Below are 25,564 nucleotides of genomic sequence, written 5' to 3'. Positions count from 1 at the left end.
GGGACGAGCACGCATTTTACGAACGAGCCGGTGTCCCCCCAGAGGTATTAATCCGGTCATCACGAAGATCAATCCTTGTGGTATCGTAACTGCTTCTCTGTACGATCGCGCCTCTCCTGTAACGAGCACGCACCGGCAACGGAGCATCGACGGCGTCAGGCGGTAATATTCGTCGATCCAGCCGAAAACAAGAGCGATCCACCGGCGAAGAGGCCCACGAGGATAGCGGAAAAGGTACGTTGCCGTTCGTTCTTTGCACACGCGAATTATTCCGCTCGTTACGACGTTTCCTGAGAGGCTCCGGACGATTCCACTCGGTGAAATCAATGATTTCAAAATTGGCACGCGGCGAGAGAGTGATAGGTGAAAATCAGTGACGGAAACAGCGGATTCGTTTCACGAGTTGCGTGTATATTTTTTTCAGAGATCTTTTCGAGGCGATAGGTAAATGGCAAGATCGAAATGGTCTCGTTTGTTAGTGGCACGATTCCTCGGCTCACAACCGGTCATCCCAACGTCGCGTGATCGGACATCTCGAATCGTTTGAATCTTATCAACATTCGCGATGATGTAACGGTGCGTTTGATATCTCGACGCGTGATCATTCGTCTCGCCAACCGGCTGGGATTAACGAACTTAAATCGCGTTAAATCTGAGCGACCTTTGCAACGTTCATTTCACCGTAGTCCGGAGGATCACTGAATTTCTCTTTTTTTTTTCTGTCTTTTTTTTTTGTTTCTACGCGCACGCGCGATTGTTGCCCCGAGTCGGAACTTTTACTCAACTCGCCGACAGAGTAGCACAAAGCGAGGGAGAAAGAACCCTTCGATTTAATAGGAGATAACCCTCGAAGTATGCGCTAACTTTGAGAAAACTTCCAGTCGATTTGAAGAGTTCATAGTTGAGAATGAAAATCAATCGCTACATGGTCGGTTAACTGTAACAAGTATTATCGGTTTCCTGAAGTTACACGCATACTTTAGTTACCGTCAGCAACGTGAGCTGAATACGTTCACGCGTGGCGTGACGCGACGTGTTAATTGCAATCACTCTTGAAATCACTGGACACTTGCCACATTTTATAATTCGTTGTATTATTATTATTAAAAGACATCTAATTAAAATTGTATGGAAAATATAACGACTCGTGCAATTGTGAGCGCACCAACGTTCGCGTAAGTACTTATTCGCGAAGCGGTACCACAATTCACGGCATAACGTCAACAGTAGTAAAAATAGTTACGCCTCTATTCGCCTACCTTTTTTCACTCGCAGACCTGATTATTTGCTCGTTTATCGTATTTATGTCTGCCGTTCGAAATCCACGCGGAAGTCGTAAAAAAGTATAATTTACGGGGAAAAGGAGTTTATTAACACATTTGAAACTTCACGCGAATCGAATAGAAAACTGATCCCTTCCATTCCTCCGATCGATAACTGGTTCGATATGACTTTGTAGAATGTTTCGAGCAGATGCTCCCGTTTAGTCGAGCTCGAGACCGTATAATTTCACACTGGTCGTCTGTGCACTGTTCAGATCGATCCAATAAAAGTTAGAGTGCGCGACGATGATCCTGGCTACGACATTTCCACGATCTAACACCTGTTGAGCTGTTTGGGAAGATTTCTTCGACAGCTCGGCTACTGATAAAACTTGACCATCGTTTTGACCAAATCTCGAGTTTATCCCTTTACCAGATCCGTTCTTTTACGCGACGACCCAGAGAAATTGCCTGACACGGTGCCACGATAGTCGAGCTGAGAAAGTAGATCAAAAAATAAATTTCAAATAGCCAAGAAAAATGATTTTCCTCGATGAGGGTCCATGGATAATTATTGCGCACCGTGTCGCTCGCAATTTCATACACGATCGGATGCGAGGATGTATTACGTATTCGAGTACAGGAAACGTCTATCCGATTAGGGTCGATTAGTAGCATCAGTGCGACCCGACTGCTCCGTGCTACGCATCTGACGATGGAAAAGCCTTTTGCGCGTTAAAAAATCAATTGATAAGCCCGCAGCCTGCCGAAGATTAAATCATCCTTTGCCATTAACGATTGTCGGGTATTGATTTTTACCTTCGAGGTGTCCACGACTGCATTGCAGTTCCCTTTGCGTCCATTTTATTAATTCGAATATATCAATCAATGGTGGCGTTCGAATACATCAATCAGGAGAGCCAGTTATACAATTGCATAGAAATTTCATCATCTGAAATTACTTCAATTGCTTCGCAATATTGACACCGTCATCCGTGTTATTTTAAATTAGCATTCATTATACCTGGTATACTTTAACGCACATTAAATCAAGTAATTTAGGAGCAATGCCTGTATAATCTACAGTGACCCTTTTAATTGATTCAACCTTGCTCGAATCTACCTCTATCTACGTTTATGTACAATCTGTTGGGTTCTGGTACCTTGTATGACACCAACACCGATACACAGCCCGATAGCCGCCCAACAGGAAACGCTCTACCTACTGGCGTCGCGTCTCATTGGCTGGCTCCGGTTGCGTTGGTGTCATACGAGGTACCAGAATTCGGGAGACCCTGTGTACGTTCATCTACGACCATCCACAGTGATTTACATATCTTTCACCCGTTATTTATTCGGTTACTAAATCTTTGCACTGCTACGATCTACCCAAAAGTGTTTCGTGATCCTCGTAGTGTTACCTGTAACGGAAACCATCTTTACCGAATCGAGAAGCCGATTACAAAACGTTCAACCATCGAACACGCCATGACACGTAACATTATGTGCTAGATAAAGAACACTTCCCAAGGGGTGAATTTCATTAAAATCCCTCGCAACGTCACCAGCAACTGCTCGCTTGGCCACGTTCCTCGGTGCAGTCGTTGGGAATGCCTCGAACGCTCCCACGAAAATCGTTCCAGCCTACGATGTCGTTACGCGGCTCTAATTTTACGATCGCGCTGAACTTTTCAGCGCGTCTCGCTCGGGCATTCGCAGAAACGATCAAGATCGCGGCACTAAATCGTTGATTCGCGGTTACGCGCGAGCGGGAACCGCGCAGTCGCGCGTCAAACGATCGTTTTCACGGCGTATCTTAAACGTATCCACTGATAGCATTCAAATTCGCACGCGCAGAAATGCAATGTTCTTGAAGCCAAAAATTATTTTGATACCGTCGAAGACCAATGTCATCCACGGTTGCTTCGCTTCCAACGAAACAACCTGTTCTTAGAATATGATTCTTCGTTAGACAAACGTCTAATGGACAAGCTGCGCGTACGTGGAGGTGGTCCGTGCGTGACGTTAACAGGAGCAGGATGAAAGATGACAACATTTTTTCTCATTTACACGTGGTGCGAACGGCAAGTTTTGTAGCCGTTTTCAGAAGCTTGATGAGAGAGCGTTTGCTGTTTTATTTAGTAATGAGCATGAATACTCGATCGATTCGATAAACGGATAATTAAGAATTCATGTTGAATAATTTCACAAATGCATAAATTTCCATGCGAAAGTGGAAATCGTCACGCCGATAGGACCGTACGATTTGGAGCAAAGAATGGTACCTGCGCTACGAAACCATACGCGAGCACACGTGTAGACACAAGTGTTCTCGTCGAACTTGAAGCAGCAACGACAAACGTTTGTCGCCACGTTCGCTCGCGAGTGCATCGGCACATTTCATCGGTTCGAAAATTTGTCATTGTGAAATGCTCCGTTTTCTCGAATTTTCCACTAGCTTGGAAATTGCTTATCAGTCTTATTTACAGAGACAACGAACAATTTTCCAGCCGATAGGGAATCCGATAATCGTGCGATCGCGCACTTCCCGAACGCATTCGCTCGCACGAATTCTTCCGCAGTGTCACCTTTCTCTTGCTCGCGCTGTCGGAAAGTACGCGCTCGACAGGTATCGCCGTTCCTCTTCCATTACGATTCTCGAAATCAGTTCGTTACCATGACGAGATTCGCGCACGAAATCGTGCATGACGAAAATTTGTACGGACAAATAATAAATGCACAACGAGGGTTTCTGTTGCAATGACCATACTGGTTTCCAGGAGGTTAAATACACGTGTACTCGTAACTTTTGCATTTTACGCGTGTACTTCTTGTATTCATAAATTAAAAGTCTCCATTTGCATAGTAAATCGAGTCTTACTCGAAACGGAACAATAATACGTATACAATGGAACAGATTGCTGAATAGCGGTGACAATCCTGGTGCGTTTAACGAGGGGCTTGGTACGGCACAGCTGTTCAAGATGTACCGTAGCGCCAGAATCTTTTGCCCTCGTCTGTACGTGGTACCGTACGAGCAACTTTTTCCTAACTGTCCTAAATTTCCCTGAAACAGGTTCAAGTTGATCCAGGCGACGATTTCCTCGATTCGATCCCGTTCAGATCACTCGCGTATTACGCGAATTATAGTTACCAAGGCGTCAGAGAGCATCTGATTCATTCGAGTCGAGCCATCACTCGCTTTTTTTATATTTTTAAACATAAACGTAATACCTCGTAGTAAAGTTTTGCTCGGCAATTAGTTCTTTATTTAAGCAAAGCCGGTTTTCATTGACATCACAGAGAAACCTGAACGCAGTGTCATATTTAAATGAATAGCTCGCACGTTTTGACGTAAATGAGATATTAAACAAGCTATTTGACGTAAATCTGATATAAAGGAAACGTAAATAATGCATGAATTTATAGTATTACACGCGCAAAATTAAGTCATGTAAAGTAATTCCTTAGATACGTATTGATACTGATACTTTTGTGTTTCATTTGAATGGCGAGCAGAATTAATTGCATCGTACGATACACGATGAATAACTTCACGTATGCAACGTGTCATCAATCATTTTCTCATACACAGAATACACTGATTAACGGCACTTCACCAATCCTGACTTTTTAACTCTTAATTTTGATACATTTTTATCTAACATATCATTTGAAACACATGAGGTTTACACTACCACTCGTACATTTACACCTGACTGTTCACCTTCATTTGTTCTCTCGTCTTGTGCTTTAAACTTTCAAATATCGAACATCAACGAAAAACAAATTCAGACGACTTCGTTGCACGAGCGTAGAATGGAACGTAAAACAAGCGAAGTTATCCCAAGCCTACTATTTGGGTAGTAATCAAGCTTTTAGCCAAAGAACCGTTAACGAACGTACAGCTCAGCATTGGTTCCGAAAACATCGTAAATCGTGGATCGCAAGAGTATCAGTTGAGGAATATCAGTTCTTATTTTCAGAGTCCGGAATATCGGTTCTTATTTTATAAGTATTATTAATAAATTCTCTATATTAATAGACTTTACTCTAAACTATGGCGTACGCTTTGCTGCGAGGTGAATTTTGTTTATCTACATAAGAACTACACAGTTGTATATAATCTTCTCCTGGTAAGGATAAATATATCAGAAAAACGTGCGAAGACCGTTTGTTATGCCTCAAGTTAAGGTAGGCTCTCTTATCAAGAGTCACGTAATCGAGCCGTGACAATACGTAACAAGTCCGTTATTCAAACTAATATTAGCTCAGGTTGAGAATCGCTGGCTCACGTAACATATACGGACCAGGAAGCGATTCAAGAACATCTCGTGCCTTTCGCGGTTCACTGATGTACAGTGATCGTAACGCGCTTACGCGCATGCGTATTGACGGGCGCTGTACACGTGATTTGTATCCGCGCATGCGTACTAATCGAATGCTCGTTCGATATTTTACGCGCTATTCGAATGTACTTGTCGAGCGCCCACCAAGAATTTCTAATTATTCCGTGCCGACTGATATGCATATGCATTCGAGATTGTGATTCATATTGTAAGCGTACACGGATGACAATTTGCTAGTGATAAAGTAAATGAAACAACGGTTTTTGTTATTCTATTACAGGGGTTCTCAAATTGGATACGTTCTTACGCGCAAAGGTATTTAATTTTCACTGTGCTGCGAGATTTCTTTAACTCGACGAGGATGCCGCTGCGAAAAATGTTTGAATATCGTCGGACTGGTTAAGCATAAAAACGGAATTTTATTTCTCAAACATCCTCGCGGAAATTCGTCGATCTGCAAAGGCGCGCTTACGATACAATGACCAAGCCTAATTAACGGTGCATTGTGAATTACGCACGCATAGACTTGGCCAAGAAATTAAGCCACGCGTAAAGAGTAGTCTGATACCCGTGTATTGGATCAATATTAGAAACATTTTCTCGCGATATTTCAAAGACTGTTTTCTCTTCGCGGCACAAAAACAGAGCAGTGCTGCCTCTTTGCATACTTTCCACTTTCTTTTCTGGTTGTACTACAGTCACTTAAAGAAGGTTCCGTTTGTAACGAAGCTCTGCAAAGGATCGTGGATAATTAGGTCTGGGAAATGCGCATTCTCTTCGCATATTTTATATACACACTTGCTACACGTGGTAAATGGGCGTACCGCATGGCACGTGCTCTCCACGCTTCTTGCCAACACTGTACACGTTCCCAAATCGTGACACATGAATTACCAAAATCATATTTTACAAGTTGCACATATGTCAGCCGTAATAAATATTTCATGTGTAATATCCCGACCGATTTAGCGCTTGAGATAGTTGCGCTTTTTAATACCCATCGAAATTAGCGAACCTTAACTACGTGGAGTAGTTAAGTTTCAAATGAATCTTTTATTCCAGTAGAGTATTTACGTTTCACAATATATACGCCTTTATTGCGTCTGCATCATAATACGAGAGTTAGCTCTATTAGGATATGATTAATTTCGTAGACAGCACAAGTGTGCTTACGTGCATTGAAATTGCACGCTATGCAAATGTGTGTCTAAACGGACCGTTGTTCTTTCGTCGACACGTGAACAGCAGAAAGCGTTTATGATCAATCAACGTGATTGCCAGCGAACATCGTCGTAAGCGTGGCTGTAAGTTATCCTGATAAATTGTATCATTGAGATCGGTCGCGTGCGCGCGCCGCCATGTTGTGAATCAAACAGCATAACGACTCTCATTCTCTGTATAAAATCGCGACGATTAACGTTGCCAATTGGATCTCATTCTTGCACTAATGAGTGTGATAATTCGCGTGGCGTACCACGCGAACGTAATTGTCGACATAAAATTTGTATAATGCACTTTTTTATCCCGTACTTACTGCTCTTTTCTGTCTTTTACTTTGGTATTTAAATTATACATGCAGTGAAAGCCTTTAGCGTTAAATTAGCATACATAAAGATTAAACGTTCGCAAGAATTGATGCAAACATGTAGACAGTCATGAATATTTTTCCCCTTTTTCGATAGTTTTTTACGATAACTAGAAAAAAACTTGTTCCTCACGCCTTGGCGTATAAGTTTCTTCACACCACGATAACGGAAAAACGGTCGAAATATCCGGTCGGCTGTTTGCCGTTTAAATTAGTAAAATGGCACGTGAGAAACGGTTGTGCTATTTCCTTCCCCGTTGTCCCACACTTTTCAAGCTATTTCGGTACAGTTTTCCCCCGATACGCGGTCACAGACACAACGTTCTTCGCATCATTTTCCAACCGCACACACTCTGGATCATCGTATTATTGATAGCCGTTAAAGATGAACCAGAAATGTTGCGGACTGCCAAGCCTAAAACAAAACTACGTGGCAACGTGTAAATGAATTTAACACCTGCGAACGTAAATTTATATATAACCTAACACAAGGCCATACGTCATTGTCTCGAACGACAAAAGAATCGCTCCCCTCGAACCTCCCGAGGAATTCTTTCCAACCGTAACCTTCCCACACTACTCTACTCTATATCCAGCTCGAATGCTTAAAAATGATCGTCTCGACGAACCAAGAGTTCGAAGAATTTCATCGAAAGTTATCTAGCAGAACCCTCTCCAGTTCAGCGTTGGGGCCTCCATTCACCGGTCGAAATATTGGCCTTCCGGTATAATTCGCCCCGCCACTGGCAGAATCAGCTTATTCCCCTTCCAGGACGACGTCGATCCGTCTTTCTCAGTCGTTCGTCACAATAAATTTCTGTTCCCTCGTTCCCATAGCGCCTCCGTGACATTCGAGTGCATCACCTCATCGTGCGGTCTGCCTATCGCAGGGACGCGTGGCCATCGCCAGCAAGTTCCACGAGACGCGGCGGGAACACGTCGATACGATTCCGGCGTGCCGCGCGACCGATCGTACGTCTTTCGTGGAGCCCTATTCGTCGGTTCTAGGTGGCGAGAGCTGTGACGCGGCACGGGATTGGTTCAGCCGGTCTCAGCTGAGCCGCTGTTCGCCGCTACGTGTCTGATTTTAAGCGTTCCTCTATCAAAGACCGACCAACTACTATTATATTGTATTATCGAAACCAGGCGTCCCAACGATGCGCCGCGCAGCGCGTTATCTGCTGTATCGTTAGAATCCCATTCAATTGCGTCGAATATCCATTAAAACTTTGTTCTCAAACGAATGCGATCGTAATGTTAGCTGTTATCTCATTATTGCCTTTTTTCCTACTGTAGACACGTACATTTCATTTGCATATGTGAATATTTTACTCGAACTTTATATTTGTGCATAATTATTTGATGCAACGCGAGACTAACATTGTAGTTAACGTCTGATCGGGTTTTTTTTTTTTTTTTGTCTTCTTTCGACATTCCCGAGTTCAACAGGTTTGACCCGTTTGAAACGTACACTCGCTTCAACGAATCTTGGTTCTCCTATGGATATGTTGAAAGTGCGCGCATCTTTTGTACGTTCGAGTTACGCGCTCACAGGTGTCGCTGGCACCTTCAATCGAAAGTGGCACGACCAAGGTCCGTTCTAAGAATAATCGCCCGTCTTTAATATATATGCATAATTGTATGCAGAAGGTCGCAGTGCTTGCAAAATTTTAATTGCCCGTTTGATACTCGTTCGAAGACTTTCGCAATATCAGCGTCAGTATCAAGTCTATCACGGAGTTCACAGGTTTAGACTGTTCAAGGCCACCTTCTGTACCGGTTTTTTTTTTTTTGACTAACTATGAAACTGGAACCACTGTACAAAAGTACTTGTTCCGAATAAACGAAGGACAAAATTAGTTTTAGTATTGTCGTGACATTTATAAGTTCCTGGAACCAACATCCACTTACGAGCACGCAAATATCGATGTAGTCCGTGCGAAGGGTGAGGACTCTGTTCGATGAATTATATAAGGACGATTAGTTTTATATAATATAATCACCTGGGTACATGCCAACTGCAATCCTGCATTATTATTTTTACAAAACATTTTCAGTCCATCAGTTTCCAGCAACTGATCGACCCAAGTCATCTTTTTATATCCACTCTCGCTTCAACCCCATTTCACGACGCCCCTATTCCCGATGCCCTTCTCTGCTCAGCAATTTTCTTTCGTAGCAAGCAATACTCCCCAAAAAATCCTGCCGCCATCTCAGTCATTTCACCCTTTATTCCAACCCTATTCACTCTCACCCTCTTTCGTACTCCCCACTGAACATTCATCTTTCCCAAGACTCTCAGCTTACTGTACCAACAGTACCGCTCTCTGAAACCTGCAGAACTAGATGGTGTTCGTGCAAATTCATATTAACACAATATAGAAACCTTAAAGAAGCAATTATATTAAACGAAACGGTTTACTTCAGTGCAATATCTTCGAAGAAAAAACAAAATGAAATTAATTTCACAAAAAAAAAAACAAAAAGAAATGCTTTATTACATCCATCGTTAACTAACCACATCGAAGTGATGACGTTAACGCCTATCACCTATCACCCCCTACCAACCCTAAGTCCTACTCGCGTGGCTTTCGAAACTAGATCCCAGCTTCCATTCTCAAGTATTAACGCCAAGGCAAAGGACAACCGTCCCAGTGAAACCCACAGACTTCGACACAGGTCAACAGCCCTACCAAAAAGTTTCGATCAGTGTTCCGGTCGCGTCTCGACGCGACGGAAGGAACATCCTGCGGGCCAACAATGCCTGGACGCGGCGAGGACGAGTCTGCGCCCTACGGGTGGCGCGCATCGTGCGATCCAACTGCCAGTCGATAGGTGACCTCGTTCAGGCTTCGACCAGGCGTATAATCCGCGGGTTTTTCCATGGTTTCAATCGACAGGTTCTACCCTCCATTGCAGCCGTCACTGGACAACCGGAGAAGGGGTTACAGGTGTTTTCGAACGGACGTCTAGCAGCTGTCGAGCAGGAACAGTGCCCATGGGTAAACGCCAGTCAGATTCGTGATATAACAGTGACGGTTGTGAGTCTTTGGAGCGATTTCCAACTGAACAGGAGGAAAGGTGTAGATTGTATGGCGCTTCGTTTAACCCTTGTAATGGCTGAACGACCCTCTCGTTTCTATACACGCGCCGCGCATCATCGTCCATTAGTATCTGGATAGTCCTCGCGTTACAAGGATCATGTGAGACGTAAATGAGAAACTTCAAAGTTTAATCTGGATTTTAATTCGAAGTTGGTAAAGAGATCGGCGAATACAATAATTGGCCTCTTTGAATGCTGGTCTTGCGCAAACACTTGAGCTCGATGACTTGCCGTGATCATTGTAACACACGATTGACCTCAGCTTTTATAGTTAGGATTGATCGCGATCCATGTTAATTCGTTAATCTACATAAATCGTTTATGTAGAACGGTTTTCGGAGTGTAGAAATGTTTTCGCAACCCTCCTTGATTCTTAAGTTGAGATAAGTTTAACAATGAAAGCACATGCGTTCGCTACTTTGAATCGAGTTGAATTCTCGTCGTAATATACGTCCTTGGTGATTATTTTAATAATTATGAATGTTTAGTGTGTACACGTGCTTACTCGCTTCAGCGAGGGTTCATAGAACCTGGCGAACGACTGGTGAACGGAACTTTTAGGAAGGGCTAGGTTATAGGATGCGAACCAAAGACGCTTTGATTTTCAGTCTCGAGAAAAGACTCGCTTGCGAGGAAGGAACAAAGTTTGGTCATCGTTGGGTCATCGAAGAGGAAATTGAGAGTAATGGAAGATTCGCGTGGCTGATCGTAGAGTGTTTACGCGGCTCGCGTTATCGATTTCACGGGGATGTCCTTTTCCGATGGGTCAGAGGGGTGGTCGCTCGGTTCCATGCCGGAAAATATTACGCAACCCTTGCACGCGTATCGCCAGTGATAACTCAGAGTGTGTGCAACGTATCAGCGAACAGTTATTGGTCTACCCACAATGTTTTTTTAAATAAACTTTTCGATATGAAACTGATATCTGCGAGCAAAATGAATTTCAGATTAAAATACGAAATTTGATCGTCCGTATTTTTTGTACATAGAGTATGTACAGACTCTAAGTGTCATCATTGATCATTATAATTCATGTCACTATTACAATTCGTGTCATTATAATTCATGTAATTGCACTTGTTATCGTCACGTATGATTTACTCACTTCGATCGACATCGTCGTATAAATTAAATTGCTACTTATTTAAAATTTCTCTCGCGATTAACAAAGGGTTAAGGTTAACGTATGCATGAATCACTGTTGAACTATCGATAAAATAATATCGATAAATGTTATCTCATTGGATTTAGCATTCGTCGTTCATGCTCATCGGAAACATTTTATCGTAAGAGGAACAGTAATAGACAGTTATAGACAGTTATAAACAGAGTAAAGACAGTTACTATCTATTAATCTTTTTTTTTTTTAACCTTGTTGATCCCTACGAGAATTCAAAGAAAGTACGCGAGTACTGTTTAGATTATTGGAAAGGTTTTAAGCTATCTTTCCGCGCTCCTCGTCGGCATCGCGCGATTTCCTCTGCGCAATCTTATATTAATTATTAAATAGACTCATTGCGCTTGACTAGCAGGTTTTTATCGCTGCATGTAGACACTGTCCAACGTGCACTTGAAACAAATCATTAAAATATTCATGAAGATAACAGCGACATTTTCTAGAATGGACTTTTTTGCGTACGCCAATTTATGACCTGTGATTAACATTTGTTGTTAATTATGTTACTATTTGTTTTTTATCACGTTCGCGTGCTACCTTGTAAACTAATTTTAAACTTGTTTATGTATTCCCAGGCACAAGAAAGAAATGGCGCCTAACATAACGAGTGCCCCGACGGGTGTGCAGTTCGAGGGTGAAACCTCCGAGAATCCCACGATACTGGAGTCGACTAAAACCAAATACAAGAGGCAAATTGTCTGGAGGAACGTGATAATCTTCGCGTACCTTCATCTGAGCGCTGTTTACGGACTGTACCTCGTTTTTACGTCGGCGAAACTACTGACGACTTTATTCGGTGAGTGAAACGGATCATCCCGGACTTAAGCCCGCTCGCATCCCTTGATTTGCATTTAACGCGTCCTACATGATTATTAAACGTGCGAATTCTTTTGCGCGTGAATTCGATGTTTACTTTATTATTATTGCATTGTCACCTGATTTTTTCTGCGGTGCTGCTCGGGCAACGGACTAATAATGCAATAATAAGGACGCGGTCATGGATTTTTCCAAACGAACTATCTAATTACCCTTATTACTCCTGTTGAATGCGTGCATCTTATTTGAATTTATTTACATATGGTATATACCGATATACAATTATGACAAACATGATAATTAATTGCTGACTTCTTCGTGATTATAATAATATACATAGTAGCACTCGTTTATAAACGATCAAAATGTTACATGGTAGCAAACACTCTTTTCTTATTCGTAACCAACTTACCGTTTTTCATGGTGCCAAAATTATTGTACATTACGTATACCTACGGTGGTGCCATGTACCTTTCCTCGAAATCACTTTAAACGCGTTACTAAATCTTTTCTATATATTATATATCACTGTTAAACAACAATTATGATACTCGTATTGATAAAGTACCTAACACTTCTTTGCTTTTGTTTTACAGCCTACTTCCTATACGTATTCAGTGGCTTGGGAATAACAGCTGGTGCACACAGATTGTGGTCACACAGATCCTACAAGGCGAAGTGGCCCCTCCAGGTTCTTCTGATGATCATGAACACCATGGCGCTTCAGGTAAATGGTCGATTCGCTGTTAAATATGTAACATGAAAATGGAGAATGCATTCATAAAATGAATTACATGCTTGTCATGTTCATTGTGCAATCGTATCGGATTAACAAGTCATTAGTCCCATTAGAATTGCTCTCATGTATCGCATAGAATGTTAGTGCAACGGTATTGCGAGGTGTTCGTGGAAATATTCGCAAGACAGAGGACAATCTACGCGATAACGAGATAATCTATCGGTGATAAGCAACCAACATGCTGTCAGTCTCATATGCATCGAAATTTTGTTACCAGTCTCGATCAATAATAACAGAATTGGCGAAGACGAGGTTGCTCGTCACCGATCTTCTCTAGCATTCGTGTGCTAACGTTTAATAATGAAATTGAAACGCCATTCTCTCTTCTGACTAACCGTAGGCGATCGAAGTTTCGATGGAATTTAGAAAGAAGGAAAAAAATGTTTTCTATTTATGTTATCGATAGGACGCGGCGGTCGATTGGTCCAGGGACCACAGACTTCACCATAAGTACAGCGAGACGAACGCGGACCCTCACAACGCGACCAGAGGATTTTTCTTCGCGCACATGGGCTGGCTGTTGTGCAGGAAGCACCCTGACATCAAGGAGAAAGGCAAAGGTCTCGATATGAGCGACCTGCGTGCCAATCCGGTACTGAGGTTCCAGAAAAAGTAAGCATCCTCTTCCGTCTATCACTGTCCGCGTCGACAGATCGATGACAAGCCTTCAATTAATTTTTAAAATTTCCCTCGTTACTCGCTACTTATAGGTACTACATTTATCTGATCACTCTGTTCTGCATCGTCCTACCAACTGTCATCCCAGTCTATTGCTGGAACGAGACCTGGACGAACGCTTACTTCATCCCCACAATTCTGCGCTACGTGTTCACCTTGAACATGACGTGGTTGGTCAACTCCGCGGCTCACATGTTCGGAAATAAACCATACGACAGGTTAGCATCTTTTCTCGCTCGATAAACATAATCAAGGTTTCTCCTGTGCTTATAAATCAATTAAAGCAAATAACGAATCAATTAGAAGGAAATGAAAACCCTAAAAACTAAGAGCAACGTCGATTAAGTAGTATTCACGCGATCGTATTATACTCTCAGGTACATCAATCCTGCGGAGAACAAGGGGGTGGCCGTGGTAGCTCTGGGCGAGGGTTGGCACAACTATCACCACGTGTTCCCGTGGGATTACAAGACTGCGGAATTGGGCAATTATACGTACAATTTCACGACGGCCTTCATCAACTTCTGCGCGAAACTCGGTTTGGCGTACGACTTGAAGACCGTGCCCAGGGACGTGGTGCAGAAGCGCATCGCGAGGACCGGGGACGGTAGTCACGACCGATGGGGTTGGGGTGACAAGGACCTCACTCAGGAGGAAAGGGACCAGACAGTAGTGACGAGTTGTGTCAAGAAGGATTATTAAGGAACAGGTTCACCGTGCACAGAACTAAGACGGTTCGCCCGTCTTCCTTTATCGACTAAAAACACGAACGACCGACTATTTCTTTATATATATATATATACATATACATATATATAGTTCTTTACGAAAGGAGAAGGATATGTAGGTTGTCCGAGAATTTAGTGGAATATTTTGAGATATCGTTTAATACATTTAGTTACGCTGCTGTACAACCGTCGGTTATGTTCGATTTCCATCCAAGACCGGGTTCACAGCCAGTTCCATGGTGAACGATTGTTCGCACACTATTAATGTTTCAAACGTACGATACAGTGTTATTATCGAGATTTTTTCGTTTCAGATAGGTTTGCGCACGGAACTCACGTGCTCTACCAACGAATGAACGTATTTTGTTTCCTTTTTACTAAGATTATTTAGATGTAAACGTAGGGTTTAAGAAATATATATATATATAATAATATATAAAGTATATATTTATGTACTGTGAATTGCGGTTTTCGTAAGATAGGTAACGGTTCATTGCTGGCTAGGACGGACTGTTGCAAGCAAAATCGGACATAGCCGACATTACGATAACTCGATTGATTCGGGAGCATCCTTGTAGCTGGTTCTAAATGACCTAATCGATCCCAAGAGGATCGCGACGAACGTTCGAACAGTATCTCGTGCTCCCGCAAGGCCTGTTGGGGACCATCGACGCGACGTCGTTAACATTTTCATTTCGATGACGTTGTGCAATCGTGCGGTGTTTTATTTCCCTGATGTGAAATGTCGAAAGTAATTACTATCCCAGGATCCAGATCGTCTAACGAGGACCTAATTATTATACGTAAAGCAAAAAAAAAAAAAAAAAAATGGCGTCGCATAGAAATAAGCTTTCGTTTAAACTGACGAAGATAGAGCAGACAATTTTTTAATTTCAAACATTTTCTCTGCATACGATTTGAACTCCACGTCACCGTGCAAGGATTCGCCGAATCCACTTCGACGCCATTAGACGTACAAACTTGTCGAGTTGCACAACTATTCGCGTCATGCATTTACACTAGCCGCAAATGATTTTCTTTATTTTAAGCTTCTTTAACTATTCCTTACTTGTTCTGCTCGATTCACGTTTCATGTGAATTCTGAATCATCTCGATGAACTTTCCGTTTTTCTACTTAATCGCACAATAAAGAATCGCGTCGTCGAGGCCGGGAGTATGAAAGTACAAGAATAGTTCGAGAAGCAATTCGTCGGCGATCATCGTAGCGTCCTAGTGCAAATCAGGCCGCGTAAAAAAGTGCATTCAAAATGAAATTACTTCGTGAGATTGATTTATCGTTTATGTTACATATGCGCATATGATTGCGCATCCGATGCCTGATTTCGCACGAGTCGCTGCTGGTAGTAGCTTCCATCATTTTTCCATCTTTCGTTTCTCGCGTATTAAAATGAACGCTACCCTTTCTCTGTCCACGCCCTCAGCCTCCCTCTCGCTTTGGTCTCTCTCCCCGTCCGTTCTCGTTCCGTTCGAGTGTTCCGTCGCAATTTCTTTTTCCCCGCGCGAACTCGAGCGCAACTTCCCTTTCCTGACCACCCCAACTATTTTTGCACTCCACGTCGAACCCGGAAAGCGGAAGCTAGCGAAGAGTACACGAAACGCGAGGTTTCCATCGCGCTCTCGTTAATCGTCACTGTCAGAGGGAGCCCGATGATTTTTTCCTTTTTTTTTTCTTTCTACGCGTACACGTAGAGAGCACAACTTAATTTATTGTTTGCTACCGCAGAACAATGATCGATTAGCATTCTTACGAGAAATAAAAAGCACTGCGAGCAAAGTAACCGCGGCGAGCACAATGTCCGCGAAACACTCACAATTGGTACCTGATCGTAGAAGAAGCGACAGTTTCGTGCTTTCTCTGGTTGAAAGGTAGAAATGGGAACGAAGAATGTTAACGCATTTCCTGCCTTGTCCTCCTGTTAAATGATCAGCGCGCAACGGGCGCAGAAAATCTGTACGCGACGACACTCTATTGTAACAGATATTTAGGAGCATATTGAAACAGAAAAGGTAATAAAAAGAAAGTGCAGAAAACAGATGTCGATATATCAGTTTAAAGACCAACAATCGCGTTACCTGTTAAAAGTGATCGCAGTGATTTTGCAACGATGTACGATTGCAAAGAAACATTATAGAAGATCATGCTGTACGCTTAATGTCGATAGGAATGACTGCTGTAGTTTTCTACCTGAGATCGCCTGAACGTATGTATGGAAACCAGAGATTCCTCCGTTTCTATTGAAACTGCTACGAGAGCAACTCTCGAAATTCCAGTTTCTTCGGTCACTTCGTTTGCGAAGTCGAATCAAGTCTACACAAAGTAGCCAATAACTCCAATACTTACCTCAATTAAAGTAATGATGTTCTCTGTGCGATGGTCACTCACCTCTACGCCTTTGAACACGGCTCCTCCACTTGCACGTCCACCCGCGACTATAAAACGTGTACCAACTAGCGATTGTCGCGTGGTTTCTCGAGACGCTTCAGCATCGTCAGCGCTGTTCGTTAGAAACCTGTGCGACAATGTCTCTTCTTTTTCCCTTTTCACACAAAGTTATACTCTTGATCCGTACGCGTCCATATCCTCCACCCACCCCCTTTAATTTCGCGCACAAATACAATGTGGCACACGAGTACAGAGAACTCTGTCTCCAATTGTAAGAACGTAAGCCGCGCGAGGAACTCTCGGGATTAGAACTAAGGTTTAATCTTAATGTTGAATAAAAGAGTATGCTGTTATCTGATTTTAAGAGACAAATATACGATGTTTTGTTATCGGATCAGAGGGAACTGATTGATTTCATTCCAATTTGTCGAGCAACCAGTTTGTTGCGCCGCGACGACACGAACGAAGCTTCCCTTTTGCCATTCGTTCAGTTCGTGAAGCGAATGCGTCTACTAATTTTTTCAATTTGTAAGTTTGCGATAGTCTCACAACTAAATTAATGCCATCGCAATGATCGTAGAACTATTAGAAGGTGATGTTGTTCAAACCAGATTTTATTTAGCATTCAAGAGGATAAACTGATGAATCAATGGATTCGTGGGTTCTACGTGTATCGGTGGGAGTCTGAAAAGGAACATGTCAATCTTGACCAACGTGGCGTTAGAAAAATAAAAGTGCAATTCAGAGAATCAGAAGAAATAAAAATACAATTGAGTATATTCTTTGTTCAAAGTTGACGAATCGGGTAGTATGTATTTTACGGTGCCCCGACGCCATATTGGTACCGCTTGCGTTGTACCAGGGTTGATCAGGTAGCGCTCTTGTGGCTCGAGAGCAGCACAGTCTGCGAAACACTGCACTAAGCAACACGTCGGCGCTCAGAAACAGAACGTGAAAGTATAATAATGGGATAGTCTGTTCTGAAAAGCAGAGCAATTTTCTTAAGTCACATCTGAACCTCCAGCTGTTGTTTCTTCGCGTTGTAAACGGATATTTCCTTCAGCTTCGCCAGGCCGTTCTTGAGCGTAGATTTCTTCTTGGCCAACTGATCGAGCATCTCCCTGATGTCCTCAGAGTTGGACGTCAGCTGATTTTTTACCAAACCGAACTCGTACGACAGTTTAATGAAAGTGTTGGTGAATCCGTTTCCGTAACCACCGAACTCCCCGCACTTCCAGTCCCACGGGACCATATAATGGTACGCCTGCCAAAACGTGCGTTTTACGAAGAATATGCTGAGGTCGTCTGCTGGTATCCTGAAATTATAGCGAGTCGATTAATGAAAGATGCTACTTCGACGTAATTGAGATGTTTGCATGTTGGTTAAAGTTTGATATGACGCCGTGTGAATAGTTTCGAAGCAAATTCGAAACGTTCTTGATTGTTGAGAGTGGACTCATAGACACCACGATTCATATGATTTATGTAAAGTAAAAACTGACAACTGAACGGCAAAATTTTCCATCACAAATTCTGTTGTATTTTACTTAAGAAATTGTGGAATTCTGTTAAATGCCTACACCAGATGATAATTAGAAGTATATACATTCTTCGTATTATCGATAAATATAATAGCTCGGCGATTCTTGACGGTTTCACGTCAAGGATCCTTCCTTTCAGTCATTTTGCAAGTAGTCTCTAGTCATCTAAAGGATTAAGAACCGCAGTAACAGCTTATTTTATATGGATTCCGTCATTGCCGAGGACGACAGTGCCGTGGCTCTTAGGCATATTAAAGAAGAGCAGATAGCACAAGTGAAGTGTATTTAGAATGGCCATTAACTTTTTCCCTTCTGCGCTCCAGATTATTCGTCCGCTGTTCACCAGCCAGGATATGTTCACCAGGATCGCGAACCGTAGAAGCCCAGTGATCACGGACACGGTCATCGACTCGTCCCAGTACTCTAATGGCGCGTTCAATGGCAGTATTACACCGAATATTATGAACAGTGGCCAGTAGAACCTGTGAACGCAACGAAAGCATTGTGAGACAGCATTGCGAGCAATGAAATGTTCAGCTATCAAAGGTGTTCGAACGTAGAACTCTGCGTAGGAAAATCAGAAAATTCTGACGCAGTAAAGGTTCGACCAGTGAAACGGATCTTACAATTTTTGAAAATAAACGAAGTTATCAAGCTGCATGTCGCGCATGTCCACTTCCACTTCCATCTCTTTAACGTACGCATCCCACGACAGGAAATTCGCCACGTAGTGGCTGTACAGGAATCCCTTCTTGTGATTGTAAGGATCCTTGTCGGTTCCGTAATACTTGTGGTGGAGTCTGTGCATCAACACCCAGTCATATATGGGACCCTGTAAAAGTATATGAAACCTATCGAGTCTTGGTTGTGGTACTCAAAGGATTACCGACACACAGCGATTCTTCTATGTAAGATGGACTCGATCACGATAATTGTAACAGTGCATTTTTTAAAATATAGCGATTTAAGACACGTACCACTCCTGTAAGTGTGTGAGCCAACATCAGGAGGAGCCTAAGCGACCATGAAGCTTCATACGTTCTGTGGGCCCACAGTCGATGGGCTCCTGCCGTCACTCCGAGGTAACCGAGGATCGTTATGAATATGGCTGGAGAATTTGTTCGTTAATTATAATGTAAACACCAATGAATTAATACGAAAATTGAGGCTATAAATGTGTCGAAATTCGGACTGGATAATTAAGTGAAAAATTCAGTGGAGCAAGGATACTCCAGAGCGTTGCATTCAAGAAAAATGAAACTTGAGGCGAAGGAGTTGGAAAGTGTGCAAAGTTTCTTACTGAAGAACACAGTCTTCCATTTGGCCGCGGTGAGTATCAACCAGATGCCATAGACTCCGAAAAAGTGCAGATGAATGTACCACAGAAGAGCTGCCCATTTGATGTCCTGTATCGTCACCGACTTCTGTTCCTTGGACATTCTGTTGCCGCAAAACTAAAGCTGTACTCGATAACACGCGACGAGCTAGCGCTCAGATAGCACAGACATCTCACAGACATCGCCATTGTTTTATCCAAACATCCTGCATCTTGACAAACACGGTCTTTCCTCTACGTGTTTTGCGTGTTTGTAAAGAGCATTCGAATTGCACGAGATAGTATTGACTCTTGGGATTGAAAGAAATTTTAACAAGCTTTCCCGAAGATTATAATAAGATTGTCATGCTTGTGCAAACGGAAGCAATTATTCCGTCCGATCGTATGCTCATATTTTTATACTTGTAAATTATCTGTTTGAACCCTGGCTCGAACTGCGAGCTGTTGTAGTACGCGTTCGTGATAAATAAATATGTAACGTCGATACAATAGATCAATCGGATCGATCACTCTGTATTATAATTTACGCATACGTGTGTGGATGTGCGTACGCACGAATTCAATTCACTTTGGCATATTTGTTAGATGCATTCGAACATGGGTTTTTATGAAGTTTCGATTTTTCGATCTTTAAACCACTAAGATTTTCATAGCTTGGCTAACGTGATTCGAACCATCTATTTCAGATGTTTTTAAGTGGCCCATATAGGATGTCTTTGTGCTATCTGGATACCTACTGTCGAATCTTTCGCTCATTTGTTTCTATTCTGAATAACCACTTGAAACGTTCTGCGAATCGTTTCACCGACCATCGTGAAGGTAAATGGTAAAATAAACATCGAAGGAATGTGATCAGAATTAATCGTTTTAAACACGAGCGAAACGAAAAAATAATTTTTCTTACAATTTCATTTACAATCCGTTAATTTTAAGCGTTACAGTTTCACCCTCTAAACTCTTCAACGTCACCGCAGAAACCGGATGGAAATGGTCCGCGAAAGAACTCGAAGAACGTTCCCAACACGAACATGGACACAGGTGGATCCAACGAGCCAAGGAAAAAAGTGGTCACGTGAAATCAAACTCGGTTTATCCAAAAGACGAAGCAGATAATCACGAAAGATCGATACGCGTTTCGAAGAGGCGGCTAAGTTTACCTGGGGCTGTTCTTGTGACACGAAACGTGCTTCTGAAGTATCCGAGAGGAACTACTTAAGCGAGTGTCAACCCGCAGCGCTCGTCGATTAACCTCATTAACATCTGTTCGAATTTTATTATTGTTAAGCAATTCATAGCGTCATTTCCGCTGTTTTAACATTCTGGAACACAGTAAAAATCCCGTGGCTCCGCTCATCGTTTCTAAAACTTATCGATCTCTTATCAGTTCAATTAAAATACAATTGACGTGACAACACCGAACGAAAGGAAGTCGGATCCGCATTTAAATAACGATTTTAATTTATGGAGAGTTTCAAGATCGTTCGACCTTTAGAGAGTCGTTTATTTTTCACGTGCATCCGACGAGAAGTTGACAATCAATTACTCCTTTCATAATTTTTCTATTATCCTCATTACGATATATCTGTCTCTCACACTGTTCTTTATTCGAACATGTATCTCGATACCATTCAAATGAAGGCAAACCGTATTTAAATCTCGCGATTGCTAAAAGTGATGCAGAATAGTTTGCCTCCTGTTCATATGTACATCTACATACGTTATTCATACCCGTTCGATACCTGATTCTTAACCAGGATATTTAAACGATTTCTTGTACTACTTCTAAACAAAATTTGCTTCTAATTCCCCAAACTTTTCACACCTTCCACCAACCGCAACGCTTGGATCATACTCGAACCGTCCAAGGTCTACGACAATTAACACATTGCTGACGGGCAACTATCCTGAAAATTTACCTCATGCGCCTGGCTATTGTTTTGAAAGTGGATATGGAAGTAAAACAATATAAATAAACTTTAATAAATTTTATTTATTACTCGACCCTTAAAATTTCGTATGATAAAAAGTATAACAATCACGTACGAGTAATGGTACACCACAAGTTTTGCAAATATATCGGGTCTTGGCTGATCTTATGAAAAAAAAAAAAAAAATTACACTACAAGATTCCCAACAGTGCGCCGTGAAAACAATAAAGGTGGGGAAAACAGCTTATTACGAGTTTACTCATGGGTGGCCGCCAACGCTTGGCCACGAAACCACGAGTTAACTCGTGACCGGTCAGCGATGTGTTAAGTTATCATAAGATACGCTGATCCACTACAAGTTATCTCTCCAACCACATGCATTTACATTTAAATTTGTTCCCTTAAAAGAAGACTCGTTTAAGTAACTAAAGAAACGTTTCGATTCGTACGCGCGTCTTCGCACGTTCGATTCTTCAATATTACAAGTAACCCCGCGAGATCTCGCTTCGTGCGAATTGCAGCAGCCGCAACGACGGTAAAAAACGTTCGCGCGAACCGTACAAAAATCTGCGTAACACGCGTCACTCGCGAACGGGGACACGATGAATGATATCACAATGACAGATCTAGCTGATGCGGCTGCACGAACACGTTAACCGCGTTCAGCCTGCTAGCGCCACATTTACGTCCAGGCGATCGAAGGAGTGCTGCATCGATGTGTGCATCGACGGCTGAAAGCGACAGAGGTCACTGCTTCTTTTTGTCCATCAGTTCGAGTTCCTGGAGGTCCTCCTTGGGGATGTCCGTGTCACCGTAACCCCAGACATGGCTGCCATCGCCGGTTCTGTCCGCCCTGCGCCTGACCATCGCAGGGGACACGTACTTGCGGTCGTACGCCCAGCCAATGCACGCGAACGCGTCGATGAACCCGGTGGTCATGTTGAACGAGTAACTGCCCAGCTCGCCGGTTTTGTAATCCCACGGGAACACGTGGTGGAAGTTGTGCCAGCCCTCGCCAAGGGCCGCTATGGAGACCACGACGTTCTCCACGGGAGAGATGTACCTGAAACGAGCGCGAAATTTCAACTAATCATCGAAATGGAACTGTCACATGCAACGAGAACCTGGTAAAATAAGCTGACGCGAGTAGGTAAACAATTGTAACGCGGCTTCGCGCGAGCCGATTGTATGCAAATCGCGAGGAGCCACGGAGAAACTCACTTATCGTATGGTCTTTGGCCCCACATGTGCGCCACGCTGTTTATGAAGAAGGCTATGTTCAGGTTTATGCAGAACCGGAAGTTGAAGTTCACCCAGAAGGACGTCCAGATGGATTCTGACCAGAAGTAACAGGGTATGCTGACTGGTAGTCCGATGGTTAACAGGGCGAACAGGGGTACGTACAGTCTGCGGATGAACGTACAGTTGGTAACGTACTCGAATCCAGTATGTGCATAATTACGGCCAGCATCCCTCACCTTTTCTGCCACATGACGATTGGGTCGGCCTCCAGGTCGCTCATGTCCACCGCTTTTCGTTTCAGTACGACGTCAGGATGCGGGGTCGTGAACAGCCAGCCCACGTGTGCGAAGAAGAAACCCCTCTTCACGTTATGGGGGTCCGCGTCGGTCTCGCTGTACTTGTGGTGCACCCTGTGGTCCAACGCCCACGCGTACACGTGATTCTATAATACAAACGGAACCAAACATCTCTTGAAAATTCTATTGGAGATTAAGAAACGTGTTTATCAATTATGCAAAGTTATGGCGTCGGATATAGTACGAACTTGTCCAGTTATGGTGAACAGGAACGCCAGAAGCAAACGTAGGGGCCATTTTGCCTTGTACGCTCTGTGGGACCATAACCTGTGCGCACCAGCTGTTATGCCGAATCCGGAAGTGTATATAGTGACGAATACTGCGGAAAGGAAACCAACACATGTACGTAGACGTATTTATAGTTTGTAGTAGTTGCAATAGTCTAGCACGTAGATCTATTTGCTTTTCGATATGGCAAGTATATTTATACTTTTACGTGGAGCGCATCAGATATATTTATAGTCTGAACTTGAGCGCACTGCGTTGTTGGTTCAATTTAAATTTAGTGGTGTCCATCGTTTTCAACATTTTTATTATTACCTGTCGAACCTGATTACCTTTGCTGCTGCTCTAATTTCAGTGATATTAATCGTTCACGATCCTCAATTTTAAAGAAGTTACCATCGTTCATTCACAACATTTATCTAACGGTGTTATGTAATAATATTTACACAAGAGACAGAGAAAGAGAGGGAGATAGATGGAGTGATTTTCAGAAGATGGTTCGTTCATCTTCCCGTTTTCATTGAAACGCCTACCCCCCCGTTTTAATCATCGTAATCGACTCTAGCCAATTCGAGCGACTTCACCCGCGCAGTACGTCAGAACCAAGAGGAACGTCCTGATTCTAATTATAGGGGGTGATTAAATTCGAATACGATCCGTTTCTACGCTTTCATTCACGCTTAGCTGGTGCTTGTTCGCGCGTTCGAGGTTCTATCTTTTTCTACAACCAGCTGAACAATCCGATTGGATTGGAGAAGAGACTGTACTTTAATCAATGATCGAGTGTTGATAAAATGAAGTCTGCGTATTTATTTAGTATCGATCTAATATTTTGTGCCACGTATCGAACGATGAATAATTACGATTTAGACCACAGATTTCGAAAGGCTACCACTATCGATAAGGATCGATCGATCAAACGCACGATTCTCGGAAGTTATTCCAGTTATAACTCGAAGGCTGGTTTGTCTGTCGGTCGACGAGCACCGATCACGAACTTCTACTAATTTGCGTGATCCGTGGCCAAGAACAGTGTCATAGATTAATAATAATCGTGCAGGAAATGCAGCTTGGTTATTTCTGTCCCCGGGTTTGAATTTTTGCAACGCCAAGCCGCAGCGACGCATCTGAAGAGTCGAGAGGTCAACACGCAACGCTCCTCCGTTGTGCTCGTCGGTTCTAAAACACGTTACATAACTGACGTACGCAGCGATGAAGTTTCGAAAAGTCGAGGAGGAATTTCAGCGAAAATGTTTCGTCGCGTGTAAGTAATCGTCCGCGAGGAGTTGCAAGAATTCGTCCTCGCGCTTGGAAACAGATAAAATATGCCGATCCGACGATTCTCGCGATGTGTCATTGCGATTCTGACGAATAGAAATGACTAATCTTGTTCGTGGATTACGTTACCGTGCCAACTCGACGTAATTGAAACGAACCTCGACTCGAACTACTAGCAAAGCCATCCGCGACGAAGCTAATACCAGGTTACACCTACCCCACAGGCTGGTGAGAAGCTTGGCTTCCGCGAGGACCAGGTAGAATCCGTAACAGCAGCCGACGTGAATGAAAACTTGCGCCAGAAAGTCCGGCCACATGATACGAGGAACATACTCCGCTTTGCTGCTGCGATAACTCTCGTCGGTAGACAAAAAGTCTTGCGTCTCCGCTAATCTACCATTCTTCATCCCATCGTCTTTATTCTCTCCGTCTAACACGGGATGCACTGTGGGCGGCATTCGTTCCTTGTCCGGAGACATTTCCCTTTAGTTTCCCCAATGAATTTCGCGCGAGGAATAGAAGTTGAATCAGTCGTTGGCTGTTAAACCTGGTTCAACGCTGTTCCCTTCATCCTTATTTCTCTTGCAGGCTTCGATCGATCGGCAGCGCGTCGTCGTCGGATCGAAAATTAGTTTCTGCAATAAAGTGGACAACTGTCATTGAAATAATAGCGACATACAGACGCGAGAAGGGATCTTGGATTTGCGGCTCTTTCTGCTATCGTCGCTTCTGATTGGACGATTGCGCCAAGCATTTA

General features: G+C 43.0%; 3 protein-coding genes across 3 annotated transcripts; 1 reads left to right on the top strand and 2 right to left on the bottom strand.

The window, feature by feature from the left end:
* On the top strand, positions 1 to 17,295 carry LOC143433168 (acyl-CoA Delta-9 desaturase). Its single transcript, XM_076910326.1, has 6 exons — positions 1 to 234; positions 12,052 to 12,272; positions 12,889 to 13,019; positions 13,498 to 13,703; positions 13,802 to 13,987; positions 14,147 to 17,295. The coding sequence occupies exons 2-6, from the start codon at positions 12,065 to 12,067 to the stop codon at positions 14,469 to 14,471; spliced, it is 1,056 nt and encodes a 351-aa protein (XP_076766441.1). The 5' UTR covers positions 1 to 234; positions 12,052 to 12,064; the 3' UTR covers positions 14,472 to 17,295.
* Positions 17,296 to 17,893: 598 nt separating this feature from the next.
* Positions 17,894 to 19,958, bottom strand: LOC143432811 (acyl-CoA Delta-9 desaturase). The gene is made up of 5 exons (XM_076909712.1): positions 19,743 to 19,958; positions 19,420 to 19,550; positions 19,069 to 19,274; positions 18,745 to 18,924; positions 17,894 to 18,217 (listed from the first exon to the last, which is right to left on the bottom strand). Exons 1-5 carry the CDS (start codon positions 19,879 to 19,881, stop codon positions 17,908 to 17,910), a joined length of 966 nt encoding a protein of 321 aa, XP_076765827.1. The 5' UTR covers positions 19,882 to 19,958; the 3' UTR covers positions 17,894 to 17,907.
* Positions 19,959 to 22,421: 2,463 nt separating this feature from the next.
* On the bottom strand, positions 22,422 to 25,305 carry LOC143433164 (acyl-CoA Delta-9 desaturase). The gene is made up of 5 exons (XM_076910321.1): positions 25,025 to 25,305; positions 23,493 to 23,623; positions 23,185 to 23,390; positions 22,928 to 23,113; positions 22,422 to 22,769 (listed from the first exon to the last, which is right to left on the bottom strand). Exons 1-5 carry the CDS (start codon positions 25,284 to 25,286, stop codon positions 22,454 to 22,456), a joined length of 1,101 nt encoding a protein of 366 aa, XP_076766436.1. The 5' UTR covers positions 25,287 to 25,305; the 3' UTR covers positions 22,422 to 22,453.
* Between the last annotated feature and the right edge of the window lie 259 nt (positions 25,306 to 25,564).

Source organism: Xylocopa sonorina, chromosome 2 (assembly GCF_050948175.1).
Source record: "Xylocopa sonorina isolate GNS202 chromosome 2, iyXylSono1_principal, whole genome shotgun sequence".
NCBI classification, from domain to species: domain Eukaryota; kingdom Metazoa; phylum Arthropoda; class Insecta; order Hymenoptera; family Apidae; genus Xylocopa; species Xylocopa sonorina.
The sequence above is the reverse complement of the archived record's forward strand: the minus strand, read 5'-3'. Positions and strand labels throughout refer to the sequence as shown.